Below are 27,898 nucleotides of genomic sequence, written 5' to 3'. Positions count from 1 at the left end.
ATGGGAAAAAAATGTCTTCAAAATTAACAAAATTATATAAGTTGTTCTCCACCAATGAAGTTTATATAATTTCTACATTTTTAACTCAACTAATTGAATCATCTTTCCAAAATCAATCAATAATCAAATGACTATCACATTACTGTATGATGATACATGTAATAGCAAATTTCCAAACATGGGACTTCGACCTTCAACTAACCCAAAAGAAAAGGACATTTGCCTTCGAATATCCTTCAATCATAAGGAAAGGTTATCATTTTATCGCTCTATATAACTGAAATATGTCCATAGGACATGAATGCCCCGCCGAGGGTATATTAGTAATGCAACATTTTAACACAAATTGAGAAAAGTGAGGTCAAGGTCAAAGGAAAGGTCAAGGTGAAAAAATACTGATGCAGTTGAATAGCTTACGTTAGTATGTATCAGCATATGAAGTTTGACACAAATTTAAGAAAAGTGAGGTCAAAGTCAAATGATAGGTCAAGGTCAAAAAAAATTTTTTTTATGCAGTTGAAAGGTTACATCGGTATGTATTAGCATATGAAGTTTGATAAAAATATTATGAATGGTTTTAAAACTAAGCTAAACACTAATTAAAGAAAAGTGAGGTCAAGGTAAAAGGAAAAGTCAAAGTCAAAAAATACTGATGCAGTTGAATAGCTCTCATCAGTATGTATCAGCATATGAAGTTTGATAACACTATCTTGAATGGTATCTTTAAAACTGAGCTAAAAACTTATTTAAGAAAAGTGAAGTCAAGGTCAAAGGAAAGGTCAAGGTAAAAATATTGATGCTGTTGAATAGCTCCCATCAGTATATATCAGCATATGAAGTTTGTTACAAATATCTTGAATGGTTTCATTAAAACTGAGCTAAACACTAATTTAAGAAAAGTGAGGTCAAGGTCAAAAGAAAGTCAAGGTCAAAATATGTTGATGCAGTTGAATAACTTACATCAGTATGTATCAACATATGAAGTTTGATTACACTATCTTGAATGGTATCTTTAAAACTGAGCTAAACACTAATTTAAGAAAAGTGAGGTCAAGGTCAAAAAATGTTGATGCAGTTGAATAGCTCTCATCAGTATGGATCAGCAAATGAAGTTTGATTACACTATCTTGAATGGTATCTTTAAAACTGAGCTAAACACTAATTCAAGAAAAGTGAGGTCAAGGTCAAAGGAAAGGTCAAGGTCAAAAAATATTGATGCAGTTGCATAGCTCTCATCAATATCTATCAGCATATGAAGTTTGATAAAAATATCATGGATAGTTTCTTTGAAACTGAGCTTTGAACAGAGCTAAACGCAAAGTGTGACGGAAGGACAGACGGAAGGATGGAAGGACAGACATGACATGACAAACACTATATGCCCCGGCCATATTCATGGCGGGGCATAAAAATATTGAATGAAGTATTAGACAGCTTACCATACTCAAGGACTAATTTAGGGTACAAGAATCTTAATGACTGACATTTATTAAATTTCAGTAGCTTTCTGCTGGTAGATGATATTTAAGAAATGACATGAAGCGACTATGTAGAGATGCTGAAGACGTAACGACGAGCACTGAATAAATCAAATCATCAAAATAATACTACAGTCAATATCACAAAAAACCTTTTTAATGATAGTGAATACATATAGGTACAACTTTAAGGAGGAATGCCACACCAAACTTTAATTAATGAACATTTGAAGTGTCTCTTAGGAAATATGATTTCATCATCGAAAGTTAAATTTAAGCTCGAAATTATTTTTAACGATTTTATAGCATTTATTTTAATGAAAATAGAAGAAGAAAAAAATTAAATATTGCAAATAAGACACTTGAGAGCTTCAAATTTGCAGTTAATTAATGCATAATATAAATATCTAACAATGTCAAGAAAAGTCAGATATTTTACTTATTTTATATCAATATTTTAAAGATAAATATCATATTTTGTTTATAATTTTTTCTCTTGATAAAATCTTCAACAAGAGATCTCGGATGGACAGACGGACGGATGGACGGACAGACTGATCACTATAGGGCACCCGCAGAGCGGGGCCCTAATAAATGTATAATCTGTTTTGTAGTTTTGTTTCATTTATTTTTAATATCACTGTCTTCTTGATTGAAAAGTTGAAGTTTCCATAGCAATACTTGTAGAGAAAATATTTAAATACATCTTCAGCAAAGAGAAGAACATTTTCCTTACCTGTGCAATTGTGGTCTGATTTCGTAAAACCTTTCTTACAAATGCACAATACATTATTCGATTCCTCGTAGCAATCAGAAACGTTTGTGTTACAGGTATGACGACCAACTTGGCAATTGCAGGAAAACCCGGTATACCCTGGCTTACATATACATTCTCCAGTTTCCATATCACAAGAAGCAGTATTATAGCTGTTACATGGACAGTCTTCCTCACAGTTGTCGCCATACTTCATGTGAGGGCATTCTAAAAAAAACTGGTTTCTTCAACATTGATGGAATAAGTCAAATGAAGAAAATTCAGACAAATGACCACGAAAACTAATTATTTTAAGAAAGGAAAATTTATGGTAATTGTATTAAATTACACAAAAAAGAAAATAAAATGGATCATTTACAAAGCAACTGATCAAGTATATTTCTACATTTTTTTAAGTATTACAATTTCTGGGCTAAGCAGTTTCTAGAAAAAGCTTTATTTCAAGTTAAATGTTTTATTTATACTTAAAATGGCATAGATAACTTTCACAAGGCTGTCAAAAAAGCTGGTATTGGTTTAAATAAATAATAATACTAATCCTTTTTTTAAATATGTTTGTAAAGTATGTTATGGTTTACTAAAAGGTTCCATCAGTGACCCTTGTTTTCAGTCAAAGACTTCTGATACCAACATGTCAACAATCAAAATATTTACAGTGAAATGCAGTACTTTCCAGGAACAACCAAAATCACTATATCCCTATTCATTTGATGACAGATGAATTAATTCACAAACTAATAGTTACAAATATATGTAGCAAAAGCAAAAAAAAAAAAAAAAGGGGGGGATTATTGCTAAATACACCAATTTCATCCACGTTGGAGTACGTTTTTCAGCATCCAATTTAAACAGACTTTTAAAAAAATCAAAGTTTGGTGATCGTACTACATTTAAAATTGATTTTTAACCACAATCGAATAGATGGACAGAAGATAAAACAGATTATTTTGAGTAATCTAATAAGGTTTTTTTTTCTTTCGTAGTAACTTTAGATTAAAGACAAAGTTGTTGAATCTTACCACTATCACACGAGATCCAAACCCTGGTGTACCTATAACTCGAACAGTAGCTCCCATTGTCTGCCGAGCAGTCTGACAGAGATTCCTCATTACCATTACAATTGACATACTTTAGGTGTGTTTTGGCACTCATGTAAGATGTACTTCCAGATTTTTCTTGCACATATTTCCTGTTTTAAAAGTATTTTAATGTACTGAAGCTAACAAGAATAGTGTTGCTAAGAACTCTACAAAATTCAATTTTTAGTCCATTATGATTGTCCATCGTATGTGTTTTTATACAGTGAAATACATTTTCGAAACTTTTTTATTGTTGATTAGAGTTTTTACAAAATATTATGCATGCAAGCGCAATGCTATCTGCCTATACATTGACAATAACCAAATGCAAAAAATCGTCTCGTCCAAATATGCATATCAGAGAACTACTACAGCGTGTATCAATCCTCAAAATAAAAAAAAATCATATAACAGGGACAAATAAGTAAAATAACATTTATTTGACTCCTTATATCTTTCGAGAGACAGTCAGGTGCAATCTACTTAAAATCATGTAAGACGCGTTTGTCTCCCATTAGCGTCAGTCACAGCAATAAAACGTCTGGACATGCATGAAGTGAATCGGGAGATGCCTTGAGTGGAAATTATTGAGGCGTCTAGCTAGGGTGCACAAACAATGTCTTGCTGGAATAGAGAATTTGGTATCGAGAAAACTGCAGCACTATATGGGGTCGAAGATTCTGTTCAAAATATCGCGCAGCTGTTACACATATGCCCCTACATGGAAAAACATTTTGAAGGGCAACGGATTGGCAACGGGTCCAAGTTTTTGGAACAGTCCAATGACACATTACATGATGCTTGATCAACCTCAGGAGTCCCTTTCTTACTACATGTACATTTGTCTGAATAACGTTGTCCATGTCTTGCGCCATACCCTTTAACATTCTTCTGCGATAGATATGCAATACTGACGTTTGTCAGAGATGATGTTTGCCACAGCTGATGACACAGTGCCCATCTATGGTCCATTGTAAGCGTTCCTGGTGGTGTTTAGGTGTGAGGACCGGACCCTTGGCCGGGTGGAACAGTTTGTGGTTAAGAGCAGTTTTATGCGACGGATAGATTTCTTGAGGAATCCTTTTGTCTGTTAGGCTGTCTGTGTTGTAGAAAATTGATCATGTAAGCGCTTATGAAGATTGTACCTCTCCTGACGTTGCCTTTGACTACTGCTTCGTGAACAATCTGACGGCCTGTTTGTTTCAATTGCAATATCTTAAGCGTTTTTTGTTTGTATGTTGTTTAACGTCCCTCTCGAGAATTTTTCACTCATATGGAGACGCCACCACTTGCCGGTGGAGAGCTGCAAATTCTGTCCTATACTCGGCACTTATGGCCATTGAGCAGTGAGGGATCTTTTTCGTGCCAGCACCTACTGCGACATGGGACCTCGGTTTATACGGTCTCATCCGAAGGACCGGTCTCCACGTCGCACAGTGGGATTCGAACCCGCGACGTAAGGATCAACTCCTTACTTCGCGACTTTAGAGCAGACACTCTAACCACTGCGCCACGCAGGCGACTATCTTAAGCGTAATATGGTTTAAATATTGCAACTGAAAGTATCACACCAGTAATTAACCAATCAAAATGAACTTAGTCAACTGTAGTTCCATACATAATAAAGAAATATTTTTTTTATTGTGAGAAATTTTATATTTTCCCTTATTCTTTTTTTTTTTTTTTTTTTTTTTTTTTTTTTTTTTTTTTTTTTTTACATTTTTGGTATCTGTGCTTAGGATATTTTATGTACTTTGTAACATATTAAAGGTTTTTGACAGGAACTATTTCTTTCGGGGCATAGGAGGCCACTTCCTGGGGTGCACACAGGATGTTTATAAACACATTGAATACACGTGGTTTTGAGGGTATTCCTATTTACGGATGGAAAAAATCAGAAAATGCCGTGTACGTACCCTATTTTTTGGTGTCAGCTGATATGACTGGTAACTTTTAACACTTCCTGCTAAATATTTTTTCATCAATTCGAAAACCTGATTTTTAATGATTTTTTATTCTATATAGAATTATATAGTGAAAACAATTACCGGTGTGATATCTTGAATGCATCAGCAACCAACTTTGGCCTCTGGCCAGCATTTGGCGTGTTCAATTTAAACGAAACTAAGGTCCTACATCCCAGTAAGACTAAATTGGTTGAAAAATTAGAATTGTTGGATACTGAACCTTTAGTCTGCTGAATAACGTTTGCCTGACCAAATATTGCCTTATTTTATAATCTATTGTTTTCAAAAGTCTGCTGCACCAGAGGCCATTGCATTGTCATAAACAGAATATCAAAATGTATTCAACAGTAAAACTATCGTGACTTGACAAAGACATACAATAGAAAGTTTCAGAAAGAAATTTTCGTTAAAATAACGTTTTTCAGCATTTAAAATCTCCAATCAGCTTTTGTCAAGCGACATTTCATTTGCGTTTTAGTTCAATCTGGTATTATACAGAGTTTTATCTCGATGATATTTCCTAATACATGGAAAAAAATGTTACTGAGGAGCGTGCCGCCCGACCTTTAATAAATTATTTAGTACCAGATACGTTTTATAAATAAAAATAAAAATCTTTAGATAGGTTTAAATACACTTAACTAAAGCAATATTTTTAAAAGTTGCATAATTGTTGTTAGGGTAAATTCCTTATTCAACGTTCATATCATTTAAAATATTTTTTTTAACATAATGTAAAAGAATATTAAAACAAATCGCAAGTGTAAAATCCCTTACGTTGGCAGCCCCAGTTCTCGACAGGCTACTTCAGCATCATCCTCATCAAATCCACTTTCACAAACATAACCCCATTCTTTGTTGTGATAAATTTGAAGAGTTCCACTGGTTTCTGTATTTGTTGTTTGTTTCGATACTAGCCGTATCCATGGTTCTAGTGCAAGAAGAAATCGAAATAAACATGCGTGTCATTGTTAATATTTAAGAAAGTTCAGAGCAAAATTTAAATTAACAAAGATATCGTCTTTATATAAAGTCGATGTTAAACAAAAGGCAAACGGGAAAAAAGCAATAATTTTGATTGTGCTTGTATATTTGATAAAGACCACATATCTTCTCTAAATATAATAGGACATAATAGATAGTGGATTAGAAATAGAATAAGTTTTTAATACTTTTATTTCGAATGAAAGAAAAAGCGAGCAAGCTCACATACCCCACGCTCCCCCAAAACTCGACAATGCAACACGTAATGAATGGCACAGTGCATTTTAAATACACAGTATAATTCAAAAAGGGGCATTACTTGCAAAAAATCCTCACATCAAAACTACTTGCATATACGGACATTCAAATCTTTGTATGTTACAAATTTAATTGGACTGAAGTTTCTAGATAAATAATGGAATCAAAATTTCTTGGTAATATACAAATCTATACATTATATCTGAAATACCTACAAAGTTTCAGGAAATTCAGTGCAGGAGTTATGCTGACAAACTGTTGCTTAAATTCCTCAGTGATTTCGATTTGTTCATGAGTGTAAGTCCATGTCCAACACATGACAATTTACACATTTAAATAATTGATGGAAACAAAATTATGATATAGTCATATGAATTTGTTTATATCCTGTACTTATGAAATCAGTTAAGGCAAAACACCAATTTGAGGGGGGGGGGGGGGGGGTGAGAACTATCCAAGATTTTGTATGTGTGTGTGTGTGTGTTAAAAACATGTAGTTAATATTTTGATCCTAAAATCAATAGGGTTCTTTTAAAGTCATAAAATATTTCACATAAAATTTCATTACGAAAGCTGATTCCAGTGGATTTCCTTATTACCTAGCTGGAAAGATTCTTCAATAATAGGCAAAACTCCTAAGGCAAAATTAACGGAATCGGAATTTCCTGGTAATATGCACATCTACACACTGTGTACTAAATATCTGCAAAGTTTGACCAAATTCTGTGCAGCGGTTTAAGAGGAGTTGCGCTGACAAACTGTTCATCTCTATATTCAAGATATGGCCAAAAATCTAAGTTGAAAAGTGCCGAAATTCCCAGAAAAATAAAGAAATCGGAATTTCCTGGTAATATGCACATCTACATATTGTGTGCTAAATATCTGCAAAGTTTGACCAAATTCTGTGCAGCGGTTTATGAGGAGTTGCGCTGACAAAAAAAAAACAGGACTGACGGACTGACTGACTGACACACTGACTGACTGACGGACGGGTAAAAAACATTATATCTCACGCAACTTGCAAATTTCTTAAGAAAGCTGGTTTTTTAATAGTGCGCCGTAGGACCGTACCCTATGCATATTCAAGCATAATAAAATCTTTAATTTTGTCTTATTTTATAAAAAAAAATTGAATGCACTGAAAAATGATTAAAAAAAAAAACATTTGCTGAAAATTACAGCTTAATGCGCCCATTATATTTTGATAAAAATGCTTTGTCAACGATTTTACACGACGACTCTTGTACTAGTACTACATTGTCATTATCTGTAAGTTTATTGAAGTTATGATATATACACTGTAAATACAGTTCAAAAAACTATTCAACCATTTAATTGAATGCACGTTCTGGAAATAAATATATTGCTACTAAAGAAGAAAGCAATTAGAAGATATGATGCATTTTAAATTTTATTTAAGTTTTTATATTACCGATTAATAAATTTAGCTGCTTCCCCTTTTGCATAAGTATCAGTCTTAATGTCACCTAGGTTTCCTATGAACTAGGTTTTCATAGGTTTCAAGAACTGAGTAATATTTTAAAACTTTAATCTATTATTGTTAATATAATTTACATTAAATATTTCAATCTTTGATTGTTTAAAAGTTTTAGTAACATTTATTGTTTAGTAGTAATTCTGAAAAGCAGAAAAGGAGATATTTTCATACGCCGCCGTTCTGTAGTACCTGCTAGATTTCAAACTCAGTTTACCATTTCTTTTAAATCCCTTACATCTAAGTATAAAAGACATATAAGCTAATATACTTTCAATATTTCATCAAATAAACCAGCCAAATTTCCCTCTTAAAGAGGTAATAAAGCTATTACCTCATTTGTAGATTTATCTGTAATTTCTTTTATCCCTAAAACTCATTCAATCAAATTTGTTATCGGAAGGGCTTGGAATTACTAGTAAAATGTAAACAAAGTCTTAAAACTGTCTCATAAGTATCGAGTTACTAGTATACCATTCAAAATCAAATGCTTCTTCTTGTCTGTTGTTATTCTTTTTTATGTTACAAATCTTTTCAAGTAAGGTGATTTTAAAAGAATTGAAATTTTTTGAAATTTTTTTTAAACTTACTTTGTATATTGGTTGAAAATACCTTTCACCATTTTAAAATTATATCGGGAAGGTAAAGATCGAGATGCTTTCCTTCCTGGTTAGATCAATACGTTATATTTCATCCACAGGATGTAATTCTGCCATTCACATAACTGAAAGATGTCTGAAAGCCTACTGAAAGATGACTGGATGGTAGAGCTCTAGATCTGCCATGCAGTGTCCTTTCAAGACTTTTCAGTGACCATTCAGTCAACTGAATGGTGCAGGTTCATCCTGTGATCAACATTTTTAAACACAATAAAATCTTTTTTTTAAAAATGATAATTAGCATGATACATGGAGATAACAAACAGTAATCAAGCTCAAAAGTCCATTGAAGCAATTCAAATCGGGAGCAGAGCATACATGGACCTCTAAAATCATCAGAGGTGGGATCAGTTGCCATGGAGGAGTAAGCATTCGCTGTCGACCGGTCACATTCGCCGTCTGCTCCTTGTTGTGATTGAAAAACGGAAAAAATCCGTAGACAATTCAGTGTATTTGTTTGTTTAACATCCCTTTCGAGAATTTCACTAATATCGAGACGCCAACATTTGCCGATTGAGGGCTGCGAATTTAGAGCTATACTCGGCACTCAGGGCCACTGAGCTGTGAGGGATCTTTTTTCGTGCCAGCACCTACCGCGACACGGGACCTCGATTTACACGGTCTCGTCCGAAAGACCGGTCTAAACGTCATGCAGTGGGATCAACTCTTTACTCTGCGACTGTAGAGTAAACCCTCTTACCAATGTGCCACGCGGGCGACTCAATTCAATGTGTAAAAAATGGCCAGACAATCAATATGAAAAGGTAAGTCAACATTCGACTTAATGATAAGATTGTACTTGCTGACAGGGCATTGTACCGACCATAGAACTTGCAAAATGGTGACTTTTAACGGGACTGTTGATATTCTTGTTTCATCAACTTGTTTGTAAATAGGTTGCCTCTATTTTAGAAATTAGAGCATGCTCTTGTGTATCGAATGAAACAGGAGACATAAACCCCGTATGCAGCCGATAAGGGTATATTGCTACATAAGTAAGGAAAGTTAACGATAGAAAAGATAAAGTCATCACGTTTATCATAAAGTTTCGTTACCGTCTTCCTTGGAAGACAGTATACAGAGTTGAAGTATTTTACAGTCTTCGGACTATGCACTTCCTCTCTTTTGTGATTGGTAGAAATTGCATGATGTGAAAATTTTCAACTATTTCATTGGTTGAAATGTTGCTCAAGGCAAGGAAGATAATTTTCTGATGATCTAAGTTTCGTACGACTTAACAATTTTTCAAGATTTTCAATCGTAAAAAAATTGACAAAACGAACAGAAAAAAATGGCAGTAAATTCTAAATAACACGTTAGTTTTTCTAGCAATTACTAAAAAGCATTTCTATATTTCATTGTAAACATAAATGTTCTTTATTGCACGCAAGCTTTATAGCTTGTATTTATTCTTTTTTCCCTCTCCTTTGCAATTCTAATCCTGGCAGCAAAGTCGGAGTTTATTTAGACATCTGGTCTGGTCAGAGCTAATGTCAGTAAAAAGCTAATGAAGAAATACAAAGCCATTAAATGCTCAAGAATATTATGGCCTGATAGGTGTAGGTCAGTTTACCATTTAAGGTTGTCGCTAAAGACGGCAAAGCTTTTTTAAAAAGTTCTACTTGTTGTTAGGTTACCATTAACATCTTTTTCCAATGAAATATCCAAATATGAAACATTTGTGACAAACTTTGTGAATGCTTTTTAAAAAAATGTCAGGTCTGTCATAAAAAAGGACAAAAAGCAGTCTTCTACACTTTCCTAAGAATGCTTTTTTTCTGTTAAGTATGAAATTTTGGCTTAAACCCAGTTGTCCCCTCACATTATTTTTCTTGCAGAATAGCCGAGTCACTTAACGTTATTGGACACATTTTTTGTCAAATATCAAAGAAAGAACTTATCCTTTACATGTTGCACCTTTCCTATTTCTGTATTTTCTTTAACTTTGTCATTTTTTTTCGAGATTTTTTTTTTATTTTGGGAGGGGGTTTGGCGGCTGTCCATTAAATGCCTGTTTGGAAATGTTTGATCATTACCATTGGGGCATGCTATTGTTGCAGGCCGTCCGTTGTAACAGTAAGTGCTGCTGTCATATTCTCTTTCACAGTCCAGGAGACTTTGTTCTGTTCCATTGCAATTGATATTAGACCATTTGAAGTAGGAACTTGGTACAGTGTCTATGTTTCTAATTAACTGAGCACCATTCCTGAAACATGATCACAAACAATCATAGTAATTTTCCTAGAGCTCAAATTATTGAAAAGTAACGTGAAAGTCGAATTAAAAGCATATATGGTATTAACGATTTAATTTTTAGCACAAATGGTGTTTTGTTAATAATAATTCAAATCGTTTTAAAAATACAATTCAAAGAAAAACCTGATAAACTTTCATCATAAAGCTCTAAATAATATTCTGAAACTCTGCATTTTCTACAGTGATAACGTTTCTTCTAAACTGTTATACATATGTCAGATTTATTATTTTGGTAATACTTTAGAGAGATGTTTTATTTTCCAAAAATAACAAATAAGAAATTAAAACATACCAAGGCAAACCAAACTCTCGACATACAACTTGGACATCCTTTTTAGTCATTCTGTTTTTACATACTCCTCCCCATGATCCAGATCGATATATTTCAACCACTCCTTCTTTGGAGGATGTCCGATTGATCAGCCGTACCTGTTCTTCTGTTAAAATACAATAAAAATATGCTGAATATTTAAGTGCATTGCACATTGTACATGTATATATATATATATTGTATATCACATTTATCATCTTCAATATTCTATTGAATTGAAATATTTGCTTAAAAGGCAGGCACATACTTAGACATTTTTCATTCTTGTACTCGTTCTCTGAAAATCCAGGTTTACAGAGACAAATGGCATTGCCCGAGCTGCTAGTGTGGCAGACTGATATCTTTGGATCGCAAGTATGTACACCAGTTATACAATTACAGAAGTCACCGAAGTACCCTGTTTTACAAGTACATTTCCCAGTGTCCTCATTACAAGATAAACTGTTAGTTTGGTTGCATTCACATCTTTCCTCACAAAAATCTCCATGGGTCCATTTAGGGCATTCTATATGAATAAAACAACGGCTATTTGAGAAATTCATAATAAAATACTTTACGCCAGTTGTGGTACATATACTTAGAGAGAAAAAAAGTAACTGTACGTAAATTTGTAAATAAATTGCTGGTTTTCCTGATTACCAAAGATACAGCAAGCAATGAAAACAAGATCAAATTGTTTGGTACCAGCTAAAGTTTAGAAACCTGTATCTGATATTTAATTGTGCTAACATTTTGATATGAGGACAACACAAAATTAACAGAAATGTTTTCAAATGAATCCAAAAATCAGTAAAGTATGTGATCACAATTAAATTCGATGTATGACTGACAAGAACGTACCCGTACTATTGAGGAAATTAATTTTAAAAACCGTTGTGGAATGAATTACAAAATTTTGAGCTGTTTCATACCCATTAGCCGTGAATGAATGTTCAGGAGAAAATTCAGATAAATGTAAGGCATAACATTAATGCCTTGTTCTTACAAATAGAATGAATAAAATAAAGTCGTTTTTTCAAGATTTATTTTTTTTTCGTAATGGTTCTAATCAACACACTAGGTATATATTGAGTTGAAAGTGTCACAATTCCAGGGCAAATTCACCAGCTTTCTTTCAATGTCTAAAATTAACACAATAGAAATTCTTACTAAATTCCAATGAACAACTTGTTTGGGTTCTCATTGTCTTACTAACACTAATCAAAAAAAAAAACAAAACAAAACAAAACAAAAAAAAAAACAACAACAAAAAAACAAAAAAAAAACAACACTTTTTCTACTAAGTAAAAAGACCTTAGCAGGAAGTCAGGTTAACTAATTTTTTCATGTGTATGAAAAAAGTATAGATAAACGCTGATCGATCAAAAAAACCCACACAAAACAAATCTGTGAACAGGGCATAAAACACAGACTCCCGGAAATTACAGAGGTGGGATAAGATGCCCAGGAGAAGTATCCCCCCGTCGACTTTCACACCCCCATGGGCTTATAATATTGACCAAGTCTTCTGATGTAGAAGTTTTTGAATAAATATATACTGCTTGATAGGAATAAAATAGTAGGGTTAATAAAGGAACATAATTTTTCCATCGGAATTCCAAAGGTTTCAATGCAGGAAGACCTGGTATTGAAAGATTGTTGTCAATGAGGAAATCTAGCATTTTTTAATATCAACTTCTGAGTATTTGTTTGAAGAAACGACTGATCTAAAATAAATTTAATTTGTTGCAAACCAATCACAAACAAAGAAAATCTCTGATGTCTAATTTTATAATGCTGTATAATGTGTACAAAAGAATTCATTTTAAACTATTTTATGGACAGCAGAATTTTGATGTTTTATATAAATAAATATATATATATATATATATATATATATATATATATATATATATATATATATATATATATATATATATATATATATATATATAACGTAAAAAGTAATTCTGATACTTTTAATCATAGCTCTATACGAACTGACTGTAACTGTTAACTGTAAACCATAACAAGAGGCCCAAGGGCCTTAACGGTCACCTGAGTATAAAACAACAATCCATAGAAGATCCATAGAGTATAAAATAAACTGATAGAAGGAGCTTTTGTAAATATTTCATCGTCCATTGTGGCCCCACCCAATCCCTAGAGTCCAGAGTCATGTTTGAACAAACTTGAATCTATACTACCTAATTTTTCCATGTAAATATGACCAATCATGGCTTTGCTGTTCCAGAGAAAAAGATTTTTAAAGATTTTTCCTATATATTTCTATGTAAAACTTTGATCGTCCATTGTGGCCCCACCCTACTCCCGGGGGTCATGATTTGAACAAACTTGAATCTACACTACCTGAGGATGCTTCCAAATAAATATGACTCATCACGACTTTGCTGTTCTTGAGAAGATTTTTAAAGATTTTTCCTATATATTCTATGTAAACTTTGATCATCCATTGTGGCCCTGCCCTATCCCGGGGGTCATGATTTGAACAAACTTGAATCTACACTACCTGAGGATGCTTCCATATAAATATGAACAATCAGGGCTTAGCTGTTCCTGAGAAGAAGATTTTTAAAGATTTTTCTATATATCTCCATGTAAAATTTTAATCGTCCATTGTGGCCCCGCCCTACCCCCGCGGGTCATGATTTGAACAAACTTGAGTCTACACTACCTGAAGATGCTTTCATATAAATATGACTCATCACAACTTTGCTGTTCTTGAGATGAAGATTTTTAAAGATTTTTCCTATATATTTCTATGTAAACTTTGATCATCCATTGTGGCCCCACCCTACCCCCGGGGTCATGATTTGAACAAACTTGAGTCTACACTACCTGAGGATGCTTCCAAATAAATATGACTCATCACGACTTTGCTGTTCTTGAGAAGATTTTTTAAAGATTTTTCCTATATATGTCTATGTAAAATTTGATTACCATTGTGGCCCTGCCTTACCCCGGGGGTCATGATTTGAACAAACTTGAATCTACACTACCTGAGGATGCTTCCATATAAATATGACCAATCAGGGCTTAGCTGTTCCTGAGAAGAAGATTTTTAAAGATTTTTCTATATATCTCCATGTTAAATTTTAATCGTCCATCGTGGCCCCGCCCTACCCCCGGGGGTCATGATTTGAACAAACTTGAGTCTACACTACCTGAGGATGCTTTCATATAAATATGACTCATCACAACTTTGCTGTTCTTGAGAAGAAGATTTTTAAAGATTTTTCCTATATATTTCTATGTAAACTTTGATCATCCATTGTGGCCCCACCCTACCCCCGGGGTCATGATTTGAACAAACTTGAGTCTACACTACCTGAGGATGCTTCCATATAAATATGACTCATCACGACTTTGCTGTTCTTGAGAAGATTTTTTAAAGATTTTTCCTATACATGTATATCTCTATGTAAAACTTTGATCGTCCATTGTGGCCCCACCCTACCCCTGGGGATCATGATTTTAACAAACTTGAGTCTACACTACCTGAGGATGTTTTCATATAAGTTTCATCTTACCTGGTCCAATGATTCTTGAGGAGAAGATTTTTAAAAGATACCATTAATTTTTCACTAATTCTTAATTATCTCCTTGGAAGAAGGCGTGGCCCTTCATTTGAACAAACTTGAATCATCTTTACCCAAGAATAGTTTGTGGCAAGTTTGGTGGAAATTGGCCCAGTTGTTCTTGAGAAGAAGTCGAAAATGTGAAAAGTTTACGCACGACGCACACCCGCACGACGACGGACGAAAACAGATAGCAATAGGTCACCTGAGTGACTCAGGTGACCTAAAAATAGTATTAAACTGTACAATAGTGTAATGGCTTACCAGAAAAACACTGCAGGTAAACATCTTCGTCATGTGAACAGTAGGATCCGTGTGTGCTAAATCCCTCACACTCGGAAAGACTTGTTTCATTTCCATTACATTGCAAGGTGTACACAATTCCTATTCCATAGGTGTTTCGAATTCTTTGGTCATACTCTCTGGTTTTATATGTTACGTATCGACTGAAAGCATATTAATTCAAAATTAATACATCAGTACCGAATTTACTGTCAACTCTTAATGCATCATCTTTGAAGTATAAAGTATCGATACTTTTCTTTCTAAAGTATATTTATTTACAGTTTAAAGGAGTTCTTAAAAGAACATATCAGATTACTTAACCAGTGTTCAAACTGCATTCTTAAAATCTTCAAGAAAATGTATCTGCTATTATTTTTCCTTATATATTTTTTATGACAAATGATGCATATATTTGATGGTAATATATATCAGATTGTCCTCTTGAGAGATAAAAAGTTTAAATTATTTGTCTTTCAAAATGTGCTTTGTCTATTGCTATAAATATCCTACAAGTAGACAATCTCTAAAATGCAGAAATAATCGTAAGATAAAATTAGATTTTAATTATAATAAAATGCATATGTAAAAAAAAATCTTAAAAGATAACAATAATAGATATCTTTTTGTACATACTTCGGAAGATTTAGATGACTGCATGCAACACGGGCATCATATTTTGTGAAACTGTCGTCACAAAATGTATTCCAAGATCGATTCTGGTAAATTTGAAGAACTCCTTCACTACTATTGACTTTCCCATAAAATCTAATGGAATCTGGAAAATAAAGTTGTCATTACCGGAATAATACTTAAACAAGGTAGAAAAACTGTTTATCTAAAAAAGATAATTATAATAAAACTTGCCTTTGGTGGAAAAATGAATTTTATAAAATCATATTATGGTTTTTTTTGGACATCTTTCATCAAATGTTGATTTATAAAATATCCATTTAGTCAATCTTCATGATTTTGAGATAGAAGGAATATTTATACTCTTTTACCTGTGCAGCTTAGGCCTCTCCTGTTGTACTGGTCTCTACAATAACAAGTTGGGGTTGGGTCTCCACAAAAAGCTATGGTTGCATTGCAGGCATGTGTTCCCACTACACAATCACAAGTGTCACCACTGTACCCGGATTTACATTTGCATTCCCCTGTAGTTTTGTTGCAGCTTGTGGAATATTGTTGGTTGCACTTGCATCGTTTGCAAGTCAGGCCATAAAGGAAATCAGGACAATCTGAAATTGTATGCAATTAATTCAACAATACCAATTCCATTCAAATTTCAAGATTTGGAAATGTTAAAATAATATTTTCTTCACATAAAACCACTGTACAATGAATTTTAAATATATGAGCACTGAGCCTCACCCTGGGTCCTTGACAAATTATGGACTAAGGGACATGAATGTTGAACCTTGGTAAAAGAGTACATGTAGTTCTTCATTAAAAGCATGCAAACACTTTTTCCTGCCTGATGATTATTATTTTAAATGAGCCCATGGACCACAATGCTCACCTGAGTAACTAGGACTCTGTTTTTCAGCAGCAGATTTTTACCTTTATATTCCTTATGTAAAATTAAGGTACATATTGTGGCCCTACCCTACCCCCAGGTGTCATGATTAAAAAAACTGAATCTGAGGATGGTTTCATATAAAAAAGACTAATCATGGCTTTGATGTTCCCTGAAAAGATTTTTCCTAGATATTCGAATTTAAAATTACCGACAAGAGTTGATGCATATAATAGATATACACGTACTTCAAGCGAAAAAAGCACAGCTACTCTCGTTGATGTTTTCAACCTACTTTCCAGATAATATCAATGTATTGCCAGTTACTCATTACGCAAACCGTAATTTTGTCTAGCCCAGCCCCTCACGCGTGCCGTGATTAGAAGTGACACCCACTCTGATTGGCTAATACAAATATGGGAACCGTTGCTGGTGATATTAGATTTCTTCGAGAAAAATTGGGATTTTTTGCATACTTGTAATATCTACTTCCACTCTGAAAGCCTCATGGCTGCCGTCTGAGATTACGACTATCGCCTCTTCTTTAGTTCTCTCTTTTTATGCAGGTTTCTTTTTCAGTCTATGGAATAATTTCACTAGTTGGATATTGGTAAGTTTAGAAGTACGTTCTCTTATGATTGTGAAATGTCACTAATTTTTGCTTATTAATCAGTGAATGCAGTTCTATCCAATCACTTGTGTCCAAGTTCCTTATACGTTAAAACAGAAAACAGTGGTATCGTCTGCTACTTGAGTTCATTTTCAGAGCGGAAGCGTTAGATAAACACAACAATCAGGTAAACCTCGCAGTTTCTTCAACGAAAATGCTTTTACTCATTATGCATGTGTTCTTGATAACAAACCAAAACAAATAAAACTTTTTTTTTCAATTCCAGAGATGGAATTTAATTGGTTGTCATGGAAATAATTCAAACTAATCAAAGGTTAGGGAGTGATTTAATAATCATCATGAATAATTGTTCATGTAAATGAAACTTTTTTTCCTTTAAATCATTTGAAATTTATCATTCTGCAACACGATGCAAACTCACTGTTATAAAGTGCTGCGCCCTGTCCAAAAAATTCAAAATACCTTTTCTCCTGCAGGGAAGCGTAACAAACTTGGGGTTTGGTTATATGTTAGACATCGATATAGAATGCACAAAAACTATCATGTTTATCTTTATTTGCAATATTTCTCTGTCTAAGTCTATGGGCGCACCAGAATTTCCTCTGTTGAGTGTAACGTCAAATTAAGCTGAACTTAAGTGCTTATACATATATCGCCTTACCGTAAGCATATTACGCAATGACTTTGAAGTTGTTTTGTAAGTGTTGTACTCTACTACATTACCCTTATACTTAATTGAAATAGAATGAGTTTAAATTTCCTCGGTAAATTTGTGATAAAAACGTTTTGCAGTAATTGATTGCTTTGCATATTATCTATCAAAAAGATATCATTGCCATCATTGCAAATAAATTTTCATCATATTTTTGATATCTAAAAGAAAATCCAAGAAAAATGCGAGTATATTTCAACACTTTATATGCCTAATTCGGCTTTAAGATGGAAGGTAGCTTTTAATTGTTCCTTGCTGTAGACAACCTTAAATATCCAATTAGCTTTTTAGGTAAACCATTGCCACCTGTATATAAGTGGAACTCTTCCCTAATTCGAACTACAAAGTTGATCAACCTTAACCACTGAGCCAATGGCTACATCATCACTTCCTGAAAATTATCAAGAAATGATAGTTTTATGAGATCATTGTCTGTAATTTGTCACTTTGTATGATGTATACAGGTATTCTGTGAATATGCCAAAATGGAAGTAATTAGACGTAGGTGATTGACCCGTGATTAATGAAATACAAGTTATCAGATCAAATCAACAATATCTGTTATCACTCCGTAGCAATGTGCTTCATGCGTAGTATCGGGTTTTTTCCTCATACCTAAATCTTATATAACAACATATCATTAAGATTATATACACCTGAAATATCACGAGAGTTTGGCAATTAAGTAAAGTCGGGAAAATATGAGACAGTTGAGTAAAGGTTATTCGAGAGAGTATTATAATATTTTGCTCCCTTGTGTTCAAAAGAAGAATATTTAAGATATGCTATATTATTCATCCTATATGGAAGACATTCATTTACTCTTTCTCTCTCTCTCTCTCTGTATGTGTGATAGGACTAGGTAGATGTATCAAATATTAAATTTCCTTTATTGTCTTCATTTTATCACAGCATGTTCATCAGAAGTCTTACTTGACTGCAGACCAGCACTTACAATACAGGCCCTGCCTACAAGAAACCTAAATGTATCAAGGCGGGGGTTGGTTTTTGTTCAGTTTTATTTATTTATCTTGTCTGGTACAGTTATCCTTAAGTTTACAAGTGATGTTTGACTTGAGTGCAGATCTTCAGTGATCCCGATCAGTTTGTCAGAACACGGGAAAACGTTGTATTTCTTTTTGTCAAAACCGTTTATAATTGGAATCATGCATTCTTGGATAAAACAGGAATTTCTTGCAAGATTTAAACGCCGAGAGAAAGGTTGCCTTGAAAGTAAAAAGCTCTCTCTCTCTCTCTCTCTCAAGGTTATGATTTCCTAGAAAGACAAGAACAACAGTTTCCTTGGCAAATCTCTGTAGTTAATTAAACCTGACAATGACTGATGTCTCTGCTGGATACCTTTGAGTATTTTAGACCTGTTTCTTCATCAGCTTATTTCCAGGCAGGTAAATGAAATTGCTGTTTGTGCTGAGAAGAACAAAAAAATACATTGCATACTTTCGGACTCTAGATTTAAGTAATTTACATAGGATCAATTCTTAATAATATCGTTTGGACATGTTGCAAGATACTTGTTACTTCAATTAGTATGCTCTTTGATCTTAAAGCTAATGTGAAGGAATTTGAAATAAAATTTCTATATTTCTTATGATACATATATTATGGAAGGAAATGTAGATAATCGCTGCTGACGGATTTTGTATTCTAATAAACGGGAAAATTATACTCGAAATTTTGTTAAGATAAAATGTGCACAAAGAGGGCAACAGCAGTGCATTTCTCTGTACATAATACGCTCATAGCAGGAAATTTTTGAAAATGTATTGGATCTTTGAGTTTGAATACCCATCATGGCACAACCTTACCCCCAGGGGTGATTTGAACAAACTTGAATCTACACTACCTGAGGATGCTTTCATACAAATATGACTAATCACGACATTGCTGCTATTGAGAAGATTTTTAAAGATTTGTCTTACATTCCTATGTAAATATTCTATCGCCCATAGTGGCCCCTTCGTACCCCAGAGGGTCATGATTTGAACAAACTTGAATCTACATTGCCTGAAGAAGCTTTCATACAAATATGACTAATCATGACTTTGCTGTTCTTGAGAAGAATTATTTTGAAGATTTTTTCTTTGTATTCCTATGTAAAACACTGATCGACCATTTTGGCCCCATCCTACCCCCGGGGTTCATTATTTCAACACATCTGAATATACATTACCTGAGGATGCTTCCATACAAATATGACTTTGTTGTTCGTGATAAGTAGAATTTTCACAATTTTCCAATGTATTCCTACATGTATGTAAAACTTTAATCGCCTATTGTTGCCCCACCCTACCCCCGGGGTCATGGTTTGAAGAAACTTAAATGTACACTTCCACAGAAAGCTTTTACATAAGTTTCATTTTCCTGGCCCAGTGGTTCTTGAGAAGATTTTTAAATTACCACACCCAATTTTCCCCTTTTTCTTAGTTATCTCCCATTGGAAAAGGGTGTGGCGCTTTATTTGAACATATTTGAATCACTTTACCCAAGGATACTCTTTCCCAAGTTTGGTTGAAATTGATCCAGTGCTTCTGGAGAAGAAGATGAAAATGTGAAAAGTTTACGACAATGATTATCATAACAACGACGACGAAGACAGACAACGGAAAAATTTCGATCAGAAAAGCTCACTTGAGCCTTCGGCTTGGTGAGCTAAAAAAATTTCACAATTGTGATTATTTTCAAAAGGAGAAAAATTATGATCATATAGCTACAATTAGGTAATATCTTCACGACGTCAGTTTCGTCTTCGACGAGAAAGTAGGGGACCAATCTTAGAAAACTGTTATTAAGCTCTAATCATTTTTAGGGTTAAAGCTGGCAACGAATTTATGCTTATTTTCTCCAAATTATTGTCAAATATCATAGGTATTTTCATAGCAAGGACCTGTTTGACAAAATATCAAAGGGTATGTTAGTTCTAGAATAACTTTCTGATATTTTATTTATTTGATAGTCATTAATAAATTTCATGTTTTCACATTTTTATAGTATTTAGACAGGTTTGTTACATGTGAACTGACTGCTGGAAAATGTTAACAGAGAATTTGAAAGTTAATGTGCTTGCTAAATATTTCCCACAATCCTTGGATTTTAGAACGGCTTTGGGGTAAATAAGTGTAAGCACAACCATGTCATGATCAACTGCTCAAAATAAGCTAATTAAGTGTTGTTTCATAGTGCATTTGAATATAATGAAGAACATTTTCACAATTTCACAAGCAAATTATTCTAGTGGTACAGACCTGATGAAAAAAAAGAGAAGGAATCAATAAAACATACAGTAAACGGGGTAATACACTCCAATTTACAAACTAAGGTTATATATTCCACTTCATTTTAATTCCATATTTTTAAAGATAAAGTGCATCTAACATAGATTTATTTTCCTTCTCCAATGTCAAAATTTATGCCTGACTAAGCTTATTCTTTGATGTGAGCAATTTATTATTCTGCAACTGAATACATCTCTTAACTGGATACATCTTACATTTGAAGTGCCTCTACTATGTCATCAAATGTTACCTGCTGTTATAAGCAACGCATAAAAAAAATTCTGAAATTTGAAAGGACTTTTAAGCCAGCTCTTAACTTTTTCCGCACCTTTACGTAACTGCGTAAGTCAGAGCTAAGTCTGGTATTCAGGTCCTCAACCTTGCTTTCAGCGCATACTTTGTTAAAATAGTGTTTTCTACATATTTTTCATTGAAAGTATACTGAACACCCAGGTTTATGACTTCATTTAAACAGTCAGATACATCCAAATTACTTCACAACAATACATGGATATTATCCTGATCTTTTCAAACCATATACATTAAAGGGAAATGTATGGGGTCCTCTAAAAAATCATGTTTGGCAAGGCAAAATTGTATATATTTCTCTAATGTTACTAAGGTTTTATAATTATGATGAATTAATCCTGCCAATGATTTTACATCCGATTTTTATTTTTGCTTTGCATATTTTGCTCTAGCTATATTTAACATTGTCGTCTAACGCTTTTGTGATGCATCTCACGAGGACAGAGTGAGAATGTGTGCATGTTTTAAATTTTCTCCTTTTTAAAAAAAATTTTTGACATTCTTTTTTCAACTCAAATTCTAAGTTTTAAGTGCTATTTTAAATTTTCATATACTACATGCATGAATACAAATGTTTTACCTGATCGGCACTCAACAACTCCAAACGATGTATAACTAGAAATGTAGCTAGATACGCTAAATCTGCATTGGGATACTTCTTTTTCGTCTCCCGTACATGATAAATAGGTTATCTTTTTCCTGTTACTATAATCGCTGTACATCAGGCCTGTCTGTCTCCGAGATTTCGAGATGTATGACATATAAAAACTACAAGAATTTGAAGGTATATAATTATAATTTTAATTTTAGTTATTGGTATTATAATAACGAATATATATATATATATATATATATATATATATATATATATATATATATATATATATATATATATATATATATATAATCTATCTATCTATCTATCTTTTTATCTATCTATCTATCTATCTATCTATCTATCTATCTATCTATATATATATATATATATATATATATATATATTCCCCTAGTGTGCAACAGGGCTTATGTTAAAGTCTGTAAAAATTAATGAATAGTGTACAAACAAGGAATAGTCCATAGGAAATGAATGCCCCGGCTTTGTGTTGCAATATAGAAAGATATGTACTTTTCTTAAAAAATAACTTAAGGTCAGACGACACTTTCCTCAATAATATATAATTTTTTCCAAGAATTTGTCATTGAAGTATTGCTACTTTAACAAGTTTTCTCACAAAAAATTGAGGTACCTTAACAGGCATTTGTGCAAGATACAAAGGGTGGTGTTTCCCATACAATCCTTTTGGTAATCTTACGAATATCCAATATTACAATTTTTAGTGTACTTATTTTTAAGACATTTTGTATACAATTTCAAAATCTCAAGAGAATAACAATTATGAATAATTTTTGATATTTTATGAAGAGATACAAAACAGATCTTCTAGGAACGTGTCGTCAGACCTTACATTTTAATTGCCGTCATCAGTTTAATGACAATATCTCGAACACTTTAAACGGAACCTTCGTTACTGCAAAAATGAATGAATAGTGGGACCAGATCATTATAAAGGTGAAACTTAAAAATAATGATATAGTTGAATTGCTATCACCAATTTGAAGTTTGATTAAAAAGTTTTCAAAAAGTAAAGTTGAACTTCGGGGAAAGGTCAAAGTCAGAAGGAAGATCAAAGTCAGAAGGAAGGTCAAAGTCAGAAGGAAGGTCAAAGTCATGAGGAACGACAGGGTCAGAAAATTATGACACAGTTAAATTCCTCTCAATAAAGTTGAATTGGTTTATCAAGTTTGATGAGAATATTGTAAACATTTTCTGTTACTGTGCTCAATGCAAAACAATAGTGAGGTCAAGGTTCTGAAATGTCAAGGTAAAAATTTTGACACAAGTGAAAAGCTCTAATCGATATGGATTTTTGTAAGAAGTTAAATGAATATATCTTGAATAGTTTCTTTGGAACTCAGTTAAATGCCATACGAAAAATTAGTGCTGGGACGATATACTGAGATATTGATAATATCCATTCTATGTGAAGACGATACGCATATCGAGACATATAAAGAAATATCGAAATATCGCAAAAAAAGTTCTGACTTATTTTTTTCTTTGTTTTCTGAACATTTTGGATTTAATACATAAAAAAATATGCTAAATATAAATATAAATATGAAATACATAATAATTAACACCACTTGTGTAAAATAATTTTGTTTTAAAACAGATACATGTATACAACTTCTTTCAATAAATTATCCTTATTTGTGAAGAAATGTTTTGTTCATTTCAATACAAAAAATAGATTTAGTAACCAATTCAATCGTGATACGTATCGTATCGTGGCTCAAATATCTTGATATGTATTGATATAGAAAAAGTTGTATCGTCCCAGCCCTACGAAAAATTAAGGGTTAAAAACATAGGGAAAATCAAGGTCAGAAAATTATAAACCACAGTTGAATATCGTTTATCACTTTGTATCTTCATGAAAAGTGAATATATATATGAATATATCTTGCAAAGTTTTCCTTGAAACCAAGATAAATGCAAAATTACACATATTTGGGTCAATGTTAGCAAGAAAGTTAAGGTCAGAAAAACAATGACACAGTTTAAGTCCCCACCAATATTTTATCAATATATGAAGTTTTTAATGAAAATATCATGAATAGCTTCTTTTAAATTTTGCTAAATGCAAAATATGTAATAGTGAGGTCAAGATCAAAGGGAAGAAAATTGGTCAGAAAATACGCTACAGTTGTTTATTTGTTTGTATGTTGTTTAACCTCTCGATCGAGAATTTTTCACTCATATGGAGACGCCACCACTTGTCGGTGGAGAGCTGCAAATTTTATCCTATACTCGGCACTTACGGCCATTGAGCAGTAAGGGACCTTTTTCGTGCCAGCACCTACTGCGACATGGGACCTCTGTTGATACGGTCTCATCCGAAGGACCGGTTTCCACGTCCCACAGTGGGGTTCGAACCCGCGACGTAAGAATCAACTCCTTACTTCGCGACTCTAGAGCAGACGCTCTAACCACTGTGCCACGCGGGCGACTACGCTACAGTTGAATGCCTACAATCAATTTGTATCAGTGCTTGAGATTTTATTTTAAAAAAATCTCTTGAATACATGTAGATACATGTACTTTGAAACTTAGCTAAACACAAAATAGGGAAAAGTGAGGCCAAAGTCACTAAAAGGTCAACGTAAGAAAATTCTGCCACAGTTGAATATCAATCAAATTCAATGTATGAATGTTATTTTGAATATCTTGAACAGTTTCTTTGAAAATAAGCTATTAAAAGGAAAAGTGTTACAGATGGACAGACGGAAAGTCGAATGGACGGAAGACGGACATGACAAATACTATATACCCTAACCATACATGTATTCATGGTGGAGTATAAAAAGCATCGAATTCCTTCTACGTTGTAACTTTATATCGTATCTGTATTGAAACATGTTTTAAACTCGAGAAATGTGATTAGATGAAATAAAAGTGACTTACGTTGGTAACCCCAACTGAGTGCAAATAACTTTATTTTCCGTTTTACCCCAACTATAACTGGAACCAATTAACATCCATTGATCCTGATGATACAATTGCAAAACACCTGTATTCCTGATGAATCTTAGTGATTCTACAATATATTAAGAGTAATTTTCAAATTATATCACTTCCTTGTTTTCAATTCACTTTGTCCCTGTAAATCTTAATCAAGGGCTATATTTTGCCCTATGAAATTCTGAAAATTAAATCAATTTAATTTTAAATGATATTTCGTTAAGAATAATTATCTGACTTAATATCTAAAATCACACAATTTTCTCGCTAGTCGATTATCATGACTTCGTAAATTAAAAAAAATTTCCTCCAAACTGACCAATACTTAGAGCTTTTTCTAAAAATTTTATTATATCACAACTTTTAATCTAAAAATTACAAATAAATAATTGATTAATTTTTAATAAAATTTATGGTAGTTTTATAAATTTAATTGCTTGATCAAGTGCTGGGCTCAAATCAAAATTCTATTTTAATTGCATGTACTCAGAAAAAGCTAAGTTCAATTTATTCATAAAATGGCCCGGTGCATAGACCAATTCACTGACATCAAACATCAATATAAAGTAGAGACTTAGAGCTTTCATTTCTTATAAAAGTTTCCTATGAGTGACCGGGTATTGAAAAAAGGCTTTGTGAAATTGCAATGTTCTTGAATTTGAACTGCTCTTTCATTATATAATTGAACACTAAAGTAAAGTACACTTCCTTTTAATACACAGTGTTTATGTATTAACACCTACCGAAACAGCCCAAATTCCTCCCATAAAACCCGATTCTACAATTGCAAACAGGTGTGGTTCCATGAAAGGAACAGTAGGAATACGTATTGTTGCAGTTGTGCCGATTCTGGACGCAGTCACATGACGGTCCATAAAACCCCGCCTTGCACGTGCACTCTCCTGTCGTCTGGTTACAAGAATCTGTGTTGTTGTTGTTACAACTACATGGGACACAATCGAAAGAAGACGCATTGAAAAACATCATGCCAGGACAATCTGGAAGAGTGTAAATGGGAGGTGTGAAATACTGTCAAATATCTGCAGTAAATCATGAAGATACATAGAATACTAAAAGATAAGTTATCTTATTTGCATAAAAATATATTCATGTGCATATTTGTATTATTATTAGGGTTTTTGATAAGGCATAAGCTTTATATACCGGTGTTGTAGAAAAGGATTTCTCCCATAGCCAAATTTCCTCCCGGAATTTCCGGTCAGAGTAAGACTTCCCATCTTGGAGAAATCTCACACTTTAAAAAAAAAATGTCCCTTCTTTCTTTTTACGGGTATAGGAATTCCACTACCTTACGAAAACTAAATTATGTAAATATATTAATGGGGATAATTGGCTCTAAGGGAAATTGCAATCCATGGCTTTTAAATAGAGTAGGTTTCTATCATGCCGCTGGAAAATTAAATCTGGTTTGGGATTTCCTTGAAATAAACCCTACTCCGGAGGCAATTTTCCGTATGGGAAATCGTACTGTAGAGCCTAAAGGAATAGGGAATTCCCCTAGTGCCGGTTTTTAGCGGGGATTTTATAGGTGAAACCTACTCTTGAAGACCGGTTCTATTGATTCAAAATTTGTTAATGAATGATTGATGGTATGTTGTTTAACGTCCCATTTGAGAATTTTTCACTTATATAGAGACGTCATAAAAAGCAAAATACATGTAGTAACATCACAAAAAAATAGTTCAGTCTCTAAATTAAAGAATTTCAATGGAATCTTGTAAGGCACCCCTACCTCTTAAACATGTAGCTGTTTCAGCTTGTGACAGAGGTGACATATAGAAGTAAAAATCATCATAACCATCTTTTTTATCACACTTGGTGTAATTGAGACTAAGACGTGAATACTCGTCCCTCATACACATAGAATCTACTAACTCGGTATCAGGTGGAACTGGATATGAAGACAGTTTATTGTAGAACCTACAAATAAAATCAATACCATAGAATACTTGACGCAATGCTCAGAATAGACTAAGATGATTTCAGATGAGTAAATTAAATTCAAATAAAGTGCTTTGTACAAAATTATTCTAGAGAGTGGCGTTCATAAATATGACAATTGCCTAGTTCCTTTTTTACCAAATAATATATACTCCACAACGTTTAAAACCTGATGACGCCCCCAGTGTGGTGACTTTTGATTTACATACATTGCATTTCTTTTTGTCCCAAGGTTTCCATTTACTAAAACAATGCTCTACACGCTTTGACAATTTGCAGCACACAGTCCAAGAACTGAATGAATTTTATTATTTGCATAATGAGGATGTGTAAATTATATTTGACAATCGTTAATGTACAATTTTTGAGAGATTGCTTTGTACATGTTATATGTAAATCATTATACACTAACCTTTTATTTTTTCAACAGTAGAAAAAAATATTAGAAGTTCTGGTAAATGAAATATGAAGAAAACGAACAGTAATCAAGCTCAAAACCCATTGAAACAATAGAATTTGGGAGCAAATACGGACCTCTAAAAACATCAGAGGTGGGATCAGGTGACATAGAAGAGAAAGCATCCCAAACCGGTCACACCCGTAGTGTACTCTTTGTCATGATCGGGCAAACGTAAAATCCTTAGTCAATTCAGTGTGGAAAAAATGGCCTAAGAATTCGTATGAAAAACTTCAGCCAACATTCGACTTAATGATAGTTTGTATTTGCTGACAAAATCATTATATCGA

At 33.3% G+C, this 27,898-nt stretch overlaps 1 protein-coding gene across 1 annotated transcript in view; it reads right to left on the bottom strand.

Moving 5' to 3' along the window:
* The window catches only part of LOC133175688 (uncharacterized), a 113,056-nt gene that overhangs the window by 40,775 nt on the left and 44,383 nt on the right, over positions 1 to 27,898 (bottom strand). Inside the window, exons 15-27 of the mRNA XM_061310797.1 lie at positions 26,943 to 27,130; positions 25,933 to 26,187; positions 25,133 to 25,265; positions 22,187 to 22,374; positions 16,147 to 16,383; positions 15,779 to 15,920; positions 15,125 to 15,306; positions 11,530 to 11,787; positions 11,244 to 11,388; positions 10,732 to 10,901; positions 6,077 to 6,230; positions 3,273 to 3,442; positions 2,215 to 2,460 (exon numbers count right to left, since the gene is read on the bottom strand). Of these exons, the coding sequence (XP_061166781.1) occupies positions 2,215 to 2,460; positions 3,273 to 3,442; positions 6,077 to 6,230; positions 10,732 to 10,901; positions 11,244 to 11,388; positions 11,530 to 11,787; positions 15,125 to 15,306; positions 15,779 to 15,920; positions 16,147 to 16,383; positions 22,187 to 22,374; positions 25,133 to 25,265; positions 25,933 to 26,187; positions 26,943 to 27,130 (2,468 nt within the window). The remainder of the gene's footprint in view (positions 1 to 2,214; positions 2,461 to 3,272; positions 3,443 to 6,076; positions 6,231 to 10,731; positions 10,902 to 11,243; positions 11,389 to 11,529; positions 11,788 to 15,124; positions 15,307 to 15,778; positions 15,921 to 16,146; positions 16,384 to 22,186; positions 22,375 to 25,132; positions 25,266 to 25,932; positions 26,188 to 26,942; positions 27,131 to 27,898) is intronic.

This window comes from Saccostrea echinata, unplaced genomic scaffold (assembly GCF_033153115.1).
Source record: "Saccostrea echinata isolate AGI-Se365-2 ecotype Australia unplaced genomic scaffold, CSIRO_AGI_Sech_v1 ptg000064l, whole genome shotgun sequence".
Taxonomy (NCBI): Eukaryota; Metazoa; Mollusca; class Bivalvia; order Ostreida; family Ostreidae; genus Saccostrea; species Saccostrea echinata.
Note: the sequence above shows the minus strand (reverse complement) of the source record. Positions and strands in the feature narration are given on the sequence as shown.